A 9,841-nucleotide genomic window follows, 5' to 3' on the forward strand; every position below is an offset into this window, starting at 1 on the left:
TTCCATGTTCCTATGATTAATGGATGTCTGCAGCTGTTTCTCTTCAACTTGAGTGTGCCACATTAGCAAATGGAAGTCTCAAAAGCTTTACCTTATCCATATGAGTAAGGCTGGGTTTACTCAGATGTGGCAGCTCTTTCCCAGTCCTATTTTGAGAGCCTTCTAACCTAACTGGACTATTATTAAAGTTGTGCAGTAAAGTATCAGACATTGTTTCTTTGCTATTCATAAGGTTTTCCCTGGCCAATTCTTTGAGAAGTGGATGGCCTCTCCCTTCTTCCTAGTCTGTCTCAGTCTGTAAGCTGGGCTGATACCTGTGCACTGTGTGCATCCTGCTGGGTTTGAAACACCAGTGGCTCAGCCTCAAAACTCACATCAACACGTCACCATGGTAGGACAAACTGACAGACAAGTTTGTCTCCCTGTTGGAAACCTCTCCTACCACCCTTACCTGGGTCTTGTGGCTGACTGCTCCTCTGTCCAGTTTCTTGGGCCTTTTAATTCCCTTTCTCCTGCTCTCCTACCCTGCTGCTTTGGGCGTGTCTGGGCTCCCTCTCCTCACCTGGATCCCTGCGACTGACTGCCCCTCTGTCCAGGTTCCTGTGCCTTTTAATCCTCTTCCTCCTGCTCTTCTGCCCTGCTGCTTTGGGCGTGCCTAGGTTCACTCTCCTCACCTGGATCCCTGTGGCTGACTACTCTTCTGTCTGGGTTCCTGGGCCTTTTAATCCCCTTTCTTCTGCTCTCCTGCCCTGCTGCTTTGGGCGTGCCTGGGTTCCCTCTCCTCACCTGGATCCCTGCGGCTCACTAATCCTAAGCATTAGTGAGCTGAAATGACCTGGTTTTGGCCATTTTGAAACAGACAACCATATGATCTACTATGCCAGGAATGACAAATTGAAGAGGAATGGTGTGGCATTCATCTTCACAAGGAATGTTTCAAGATCTATCCTGAAGTAAAATGCTGTCAGTGATAGGATAATATCCATGCACCTACAAGGAAGACCAGTTAATACTATTATTACTTAAATTTACGCACCAACCACCAAAGCCAAAGATGAGGAAATTGAAGATATTTACCAACTTCTGCAGTTTGATATTGACCAAACATGCAATCAGGATGTATTGATTATTACTGGTGATTGGAATTTGAGAGTTGGAAACAAAGAAGACTGAAATTCCTATTACCAAGGCCATATTTCCCACTGGTAGTTGGGAAATACGGCCTTGGTAATAGGAATGATGCTGGAGACCACATGATAAAATTTTGCAAGACCAACAACTTATTCATTGAAATTACCTTTTTTCAACAACATAAATGGTGGCTATACATGAGGACTTCTCCACATGGAGTACAGAGGAATCAGACTGACTACATCTGTGCAAAGAAGAGATGGAGAAGCTCAATATTTTCAGCCAAAACAAGGCCAGGAGCTGACTGTAGAACAGACCATCAACTGATCATATGCAAGTTCAAGGTGAAGCTGAAGAAAACTAAGACAAGGTCACAAGAGCCAAAATATTACCTTGATTATATCCCACCTGAGTTTAGAGATCATCTAAAGAATATGTATCAAACACCAATGACCAAAAACCAGAGGAATTGTGGGATGGCATAAAGAATATCATCCATGAAGAAAGCAAGAGGTCATTAAAAAGACAGGAAAGGAAGAAAAGGCCAAAATGGATGTCAGAAGAGACTCTGAAACCTGTTCTTGAATGGAGAGTAGCTAAAGCAAATGGAAGAAATGACAAGATAAAGGTGCTGAACAGAAGATTTCAAAGAGTAGCCTGAGAAGACAAAGTCAATTATTATAAGGAAATGTTCAAAGACCTGGAGTTAGAACATCAAAAGTGAAGAACATACTCAGCATTTCATTAAGCTGAAAAAACTGAAGAAAAAAATTCAAGCCTTGACTTGTGATACTTAAAGATTCTATGGGCAAAATATTGAATGATACAGGAAACATCAAAAGAAGATGGAAGGAACACACAGAGTCACTGTATCAAAAAGAATCAGTTGATGTTCATCCATTTCAGGAGGTGGTATATGATCAAGAACCAATGGTACTGAAGGAAGAGGTTGAAGCTACACTGAAATAGCTGGTGAAAAACAAGGCTCCAGGAATTGATGGTATACCCATGGAGATGTTTCAACAAACAGCTGCCATGCTGGAGGCGCTTACTCATCTATGCCAAGAAAGTTGGAAGACAGCTCTCTGGCCAACTGACCTGAAGATATCTATATTTGTACCCATTTCAAAGAAAAGTGATCCCACAGAAAGTGGAAATTATCGAACAATATCATTAATATCACATGCAAGTAAAATCTTGCTGAAGCTAATTCAAAAAAGATTGCAGCGATATACTGATAGAGAATTTCCATAAAGGCAAGCTGGATTCAGAAGAGGATATAGAATGAGGGATATCATTGCTGATGTCAGATGGATCTTGGGTGAAAGCAAAGAATACCAGACAGATGTCTACCTGTGTTTTACTAAGCATGTAAAAGCATTCAACTGTGTGGATCATAACAAATTATGGATAACATTGAGAAGAATGTGAATTCGAAAACATTTCATTGTGCTCATGAGGAACCTGTACATGGACCAGGAGGCTGTCATTCAAATAGGACAAGGGGATACTGCATGGTTTAAAATCAGGAAGGGAGTGTGTCAGGGTTGTATCCTTTCACCATCCTTATTCAATCTGTATGCTGAGCAAATAATCTGAGAAACTGAACTATATGAAGAAGAATGTGGCATCAGGATTGGAGAAAGACTCATTAACAATCTGCAATATGCAGACAACACAACGCTGCTTGCTGAAAGTGAAGATGACTTGAAGCACTTACTGATGAGGATTAAAGACTGCAGTCTGCAGTACAGATTATACCACAATGTAAAGAAAAAGCAAATCCTCACAACTGGGCCAATAAGCAGCATCATGATAAACGGAGAAAAGATTCAAGTTGTCAAAGATTTCATATTGCTTGGTTCTAATGGAAGCAGCAGTCGAGAAATCAGATGACATATTGCATTGGGCAAATCTGCTCAAAAGACCTCTTTGAAGTGCTGATGAAGAAAGACATCTCTTCGAAGACTAAGGTGTGTGTAACCCAAGCCATGGTGTTTTCAATCGCCTCATATGCATGTCCAAAATGAGTAGGTAAAATGGAAATTATTGGCTCACAGGCTGAAAAGGCAACAGTCCCAAGATTGGCAGGCAATGTGGCAGGCTGCTAGTTCAAGTTCAGGAACTGGAGGTGAAGACTGAACCAAATGCAGGATCCTTTCCATATATATACTGGAAGCAGGCCACACCCTGAAGGCATCACTCCAACTGATTAACTGCTCACAGCAGATTACACCATGGAGGTGATTACACCATGTCCAATCTCATCATGAGGAATAACTACATGCACCCTGCTGCCAAGCCACTCAAAATGTGCCAGCTAAGTAGACATACAACCTTAACTACCACAGTGGGTCAGATGAATGACATTTCTCTAAGCTTCTTAGGAGTGAGATGAAAAACAAAGGGTATGAGCATCTTTATGGTTCTTGTTACATATTGCTGAATTGTCTTTGTAGTTCCAAAATTGTAGCATTTTGGGAGAGTCACTGCAGCAAAGACTAGAAGCCAGCAGCTAGCTGTTGGTATCACAAAAGCCCCTGTATATGGCTACACAGACACTTCCCACATTCCTTTCTTTCATGGATGATTAAAACAAAAAGGAAACCTTGTGCTAGGAACTGGCTTACAGTTTCCAATGAATGAAAGATCGTGTTACATAAATGACCAGAGGCTAGCTGGATAAACAAGAGAAACTCAGAGTTTGCATTCTTTCCTAGAATCTAAAAGTAGTGTTTTGGAGCATGGATTCACAATTCTGTTTTTAACTTATTTTTAAAATATCAAAGACAAGCACTAGATGTCACAATAAGTTAACATAATGGACTTTCATATCTGGAGATACAGGTTCAAAACTCCTCGGTTAAAGTAAATATGCATTTTCTGGCTCCTTAGATATATCTAATGGATATTTCATTCACTCTCAAATTTGAAAATTTGACAAGATGATCCCAGCATCTTTGTTTGCACCGTGCCCTGAGGACTGGAAGCCCACATGAGGTAAAGCAAATGTCATAACTAAGCTGAGGGGAGAGACAGCCTCATTTCCTACTCCTCTCACCATACACATCTCTAGGGATTCCTACCCACTGTTCAATATTTCCTCTTCAAGAAGCATTGACTTACACAGCAGCTGTTTAAGAAAACAGGAAACTGAGGGGCGGGGCGAGACAATATTTTTGTTTTTCATTCAGATTACGTCACTTTAGGGAACTAACAAGCCAAACACACTCCTGCTTTGGGCCTTTGCGCTTGCTCAACCCCTCGGTGGGAAATACTCTTCCTTCAGATATCCCCAAAGATATTTTTATGTTTCCCTCTCTTACTGTAAACTAAAGATAAAGCATAGTGATTCAATATGAGAAAAGACAGATGAGGTATGTAATAATATTTATACAAATTCTATAATTGCTAGTATCAGATAGTATTGAAAGTACTCTTGAATGCATTAAAGGTACATGACAAAAATGTAAAAGTATATCAAAGAAAGGCATTATTTTTGCTTAATTTACTACTTATGATAAAAACAAACAAACTTACTTTTACATCCAAAGTGTGTTGAAGTTTTAGGCGCATAGATTCTTGTTCTTGGCGCTGTATTATATCTTGACATTCTGCAAACTGCAAAGATGCCTACGATCAAGCAACCACATGTGGTTTATCGTTGATTCTTTATTTACTTGTATTTTATTTACCTATAAATGCAGAGTTGCCACCTCTTGAAGGAAATGTCTCCCACTCTTGGACTGTACTGCAATGATCTATTTATTTATCTGTTTTATTCAATAAACTGAGAGCCACTGGAGGCCATATCTTTATCCTCTGTGTCTTCAGCACATAACTAGCAATTAGTATGTGGAGGATATTCAAAAGAATGAATGAGTTAAGGATGAGATGAGCAAAGTTTATAGCAAAATATAAAAGTTTATGTGAAAATAACCAAAAATGAAATTCATTAAGTGAGTCAATTTATCATGTTTGAAGAAGCAAATGGGCATAGGTGATATCACAGTTTTTTTTTTTCCCCCCTAACCAAGAAGGCTCTAGTTACTTAGGAATCATAAGGGCTGGTGTTGGTAAATTTTAGGCTTCCAGAATTTTTAAGTGAAAGGAAGAGAGATTTATCCCTCTATAATAAATGGCAATCACAAATATAGTGTAATTGAGTCTTCTTATTCTTTAAGCTTCTTATTCTTTTTTGGACTCCACAAAGTGCCAAACATTAGCATTACTTCATCATTTTATTAACATTATTAATAGACTGTATTCCACCTAGTGCCCAAGTCATTTATTGGTGGTAAGTTACATATTCATGGAGGCATATTTACTTATTCAGGCCACTAAGGATATCAGGAACATCTAATATCTAATACCTGTTTCCGTGGCCCTGTGATGTGGGGTGAATCGTGGCCCAAAAAAGGTATCTCCAAGTCCTAACCCCCCTTACTTGTGAATGTGCCCTTATATAAGAAGAATGTTTTTGCAGATATAATAAGTTAAAGATCAAGAGATGATCTTCCTGGATTAACCAGGTAAATCCTAGATCCAGTGATGTGTGTCTTTATAAGAGACAGAAGGGGAGAGGCAATGGAGATGAAGACAGAGATTGGTATGATGTGTCTACAAGCCAAGGAATGCCAGAGATTGTTGGCAGCCACCCAAACCTTGCAGAGAGGCATGGAACAGATTCTCCCTCAGAGCCTCCAGGAGAACTCAACCATGCCAGCACCTTATTTTCAGACTTCCGTGACAGAATAAATTTCTGTTGTTTTCAAGCCATCTAGGAAGGAAAATTGGGTAGTTTACTTCTGTAGAGATACTGCCTCAGAAACCCAACGAGGGATCACTATGAGTTGAGATCCACTCAATAGCGTGACTTTAGTTTTGGTTTGAGTTTGTAGTAATTTGTTCAGGCAGCCCTAATCGCAAATGCAAATGCAAACGCAACCAGTGCTGTGGAGTCATTATCCAACTCATAGCTCCCCTCCTTGGGTTTCAAGGCGGTATCACTATGGAAGAAGATTGCCCAACCTTCCTTCCGAGGAGTGGCTGGTGGGGTTGAACCGCCAGCCTTCTGGTTAGCAGTCAACTACCTTAGGCACTACATCACCAGAGCTCCTTGGAAATTAATACACTCTATTAGGCTGGTAAGAAGCTCTGGTAGCATAGTGCCTAAGGCACTTGACTGCTAACCAGAAGGCTGGAGATTCAAACCCACCAGCCACTCCTCTGAAGGAAGATGGGGCAATCTACTTTCATAGAGATACTGCCTCAGAAACCCAAGGAGGGGTTGCTATGAGTCGGGTCCGACTCAATGGCACATAACAACAACAACATTAGGCTGGTAAAGATAATTTTGCAAAAAGGATACATCATGACTATGTTTTTAAGGCTCAGAAGAGCCTTCTCTATAAGATATAGTCTTCTTTTGTGTTAGGTAATTAGAATACAATAAAAATTAATAGACTCAGTTCCTATTGATATAGAACTTACATTCAGAACAATTCTGTTTAGTTAATAATATTTAGTTGATAACTACTTCATATATTTCGTGAATATACCTTATCAAGAGCAATTTCCATATTAGCGACCTTTTCCTTCAAACGGCGTTCCTGAGATCGCAAGACATCCAGTTCCCCAGCCATCTTGTTTTTTTCTGTTGCAACGGTGTTCAGTTCCTGGCTTAGTTTATTCTTCTCTTCTTTTAAGAAATGCTTCTCCTTCAATTACAGAGGGGAAAATATCAGAAATAATCTGCTGATGTGGATGCTGAGAGGTGGAAATGTAAAAGTTTTAGTTAAACAACTCTGAACTAATAAATTTAATCCACATGCCATTTAATTGCTTTTGAGATGGAATTGAGAACTGCCAGAACTGTGTTACCATGTACTGGCTCTTATTGTCATAACTAGTATTACTAAAGTTTCTATTTTACTTCACGGCTGAATATTCATTTCACAAGTATTTATTGTAGACCTTGTGACATAAAAACAAGTTAGACACATACTTCCTGCCCTCAAGTCACTTATGGCCCAGCAATGAGAATAAGCTTACTGAGATACTTATGGAGAGTCTTTGTTAATAAACAAAATTTTACTAAAATCAGTTAATCCCTAGATTTCAACAATGGATTATCTAATAACAATAACAAAAGCACAAGTACTAGAATTCAAAATAAATAAACAGGACCTCATAAAAAAAACTAAAAACCTTTGTTCATTAATAAACTTTATCAAAAATAGTGAAAAGGCAAGCTACTGAACAGGAACTACTTTGGGAACTATATGTCTGAAAAGAATCTAATAATATATTTGTATATAACTTCAACAAAAACAAATAATCCAATCATAAAAAAGGGCAAAGGACTTGAATAGATATGTCATCAAAGAGGACAATCAAATCACCACCAAACACATGAAAAGATGCTCACCATCATTAGCTATCAGAGAGATGCAAATCAAAATCACAATGAGATAGCATTTCACTCCCACTAGGATGGCTAAGGGAGCTCTGGTAGCATAGTGCCTAAGGTACTTGACTGCTAACCAGAAGGCTGGTGGTTCAAACCCACCAGTCACTCCTCGCAAGGAAGATGGGGCAATCTACTTCCGTAGTGATACTGCCTCGGAAACCCAAGGAGGGGTCGCTATGAGTCGGGTCCGACTCAACGGCACATAACAACAACAACAGGATGGCTAAGATAAAAAGAAAAAAAAAAACTGAAAGAAACAAAAGTTTGTGAGAATGTGGGGAAATTGGAACCCTTATCCATTGCTGGTAGGAATGAAAAATGGCCCAGCAACTATAGAAAACAGTATGATAGTTCCTTAATAAACTAAAAAGAGAACAATCATTTGACCATTGTTGTTGTTGTTATGTGCCATTGAGTCAGCCCCGACTCATAACGACCCCTTCTTGGGTTTCCGAGGCAGTATCACTATAGAAGCAGATTGCCCGACCTTCCTTACGAGGAGTGGCTGATGGGTTTGAACCACCAGCCTTCTAGCTAGCAGTCAAGTGCCTTAGGCACTATGCTACCAGAGCTCCTAGAAAGAGACGGCCGTGGCAGGGAGCAGTTGGTGGGTTTGAACCACCTGCCCTGGGCTTGGCAGATGACTGCCTTAGGCCCAAGGCCATCCCTTAGGGCTCATTTGACCATACGACCCAGCAATTCCACTCCTAGGCCTATACCCAAAAGACTTGAAAGTGGAGAGTCAAACAGAGACTTGTACAGCAATATTCACTGTAGCACTATTCACAATAGCCAAAAAGTAGAAACAACATAAATGCCCATCAACAGATGAATGGATAAACAAAATGGGGTACATTCAATGTATAATACTCAACCAGTAGGAGAAATGATATCTTGATACATTCTATAGTATGGATGGAACTTGAAGACATTATGCTGTATGAAATAAGTCAATCACAAAAGGGCAAATAACGTTTGACCTCACTTACTTAAAAAGACAAGCAATGGTAAATGTATAGAGACCAAAGTTTATTAGTTGTTATTAGGGGTAAGAAGGAGGGCAAAAAAGGGAGTAACAGTGATAAAAAAAAAAAAAAATCACATTGATTGAGGGTAGGGTTGCACAGCCAGTTATTATAATTGTTGTCAATAAGTTGTATGCATATAAAAAGTTGAACCAGCAAAAGTTCTGTGATAGATATATTTACAAAAAGGAAAAAAAGGGTAACTGCTGAGGCTAATTATGTACAACTAAACACCTCATGGGATTTGATTCCTTAGTGGAGGTTTAGAGTCAGGGTGTCATGGGACATTCCAGTTAACTGGCCTAAGAATGTGTTTAGTCCTTCTGTTCTACCTCCTAGTTCACTGAGTAGTACATGGGGTCTTAAAAGCTTGCAAGTGGCCATCCAAGGAACAATAATTGGTCTCTATTCCCCTGGAACGGAAGAGGAAGAAGGAGAGTCAGAAATAGGAGGAGGATATAGAATGTGTGACTAATTGCTCCATGAACTGCCTCCTTTGCCCTGAGACCAGAAGTCCTGGATGGTGCCTGGATACCATAACTGAACATTTTGATCAAGGATTCCACTGAAGAACCCTAATCAAAAGGAGGAAAATGCAGAACAGAATTTCAAATTCTCCTGGACTCTAGACTTTCTGGCAGCCTGGAGGGTAGAGAATCCCTGAAACTATTACCCTGAGATAATTCTTAAAGTTTAAACCAAAATTATCCCCTGAAATCTTCTTAAAACCAAACAATAGTTTAACTAGTGAGAAAAAAAAAAAAAAAAGCCTGGCTTGAGCATTAAACTGTTTTAAGAACTATCTGTATGGGATCAAATTGACAATAGCAACTCAAAAGATTTGATCGGAACCTCAGGAGGCAGTGAGTTTGTTATGTTAATGAGTATGGGACAACTCAGACAAGGAAGGTGAGAATGACTGCACAATTCAATGAATGTAACCAATGTCACTAAACTGTACACACAGGAACTGTTGAATTGGTGTATGTTTTGCTGTGTATAATTTCAACAACAGTAAAATAAATTTAAATTTTTTTTTTAAATTAGTGCATTCCATAAAAATTGACCATGGAACAGGCAGACATAAAATAACAACTATATAGTAATCAAGTTAAAATATTACCTCGTTATTCAGTCTACATATCTTTAAATATTTTTTTTCCATGGAGAAAAATGTTTACTATACATAAGATGGGAGCTCTGGTAGCATAGT

At 39.3% G+C, this 9,841-nt stretch overlaps 1 protein-coding gene across 1 annotated transcript in view; it reads right to left on the minus strand.

The window, feature by feature from the left end:
- Nucleotides 1-9,841, minus strand: part of CCDC158 (coiled-coil domain containing 158) — a 106,686-nt gene that overhangs the window by 41,389 nt on the left and 55,456 nt on the right. The window contains exons 14-15 of the mRNA XM_042782081.1: nt 6,693-6,851; nt 4,672-4,764 (exon numbers count right to left, since the gene is read on the minus strand). Coding sequence (XP_042638015.1) covers nt 4,672-4,764; nt 6,693-6,851 — 252 coding nt within the window. The remainder of the gene's footprint in view (nt 1-4,671; nt 4,765-6,692; nt 6,852-9,841) is intronic.

The sequence above is a fragment of the Orycteropus afer genome, unplaced genomic scaffold (assembly GCF_000298275.1).
Source record: "Orycteropus afer afer isolate SDZICR_OR568_19922 unplaced genomic scaffold, OryAfe1.0 scaffold00235, whole genome shotgun sequence".
Lineage (NCBI taxonomy): Eukaryota > Metazoa > Chordata > Mammalia > Tubulidentata > Orycteropodidae > Orycteropus > Orycteropus afer.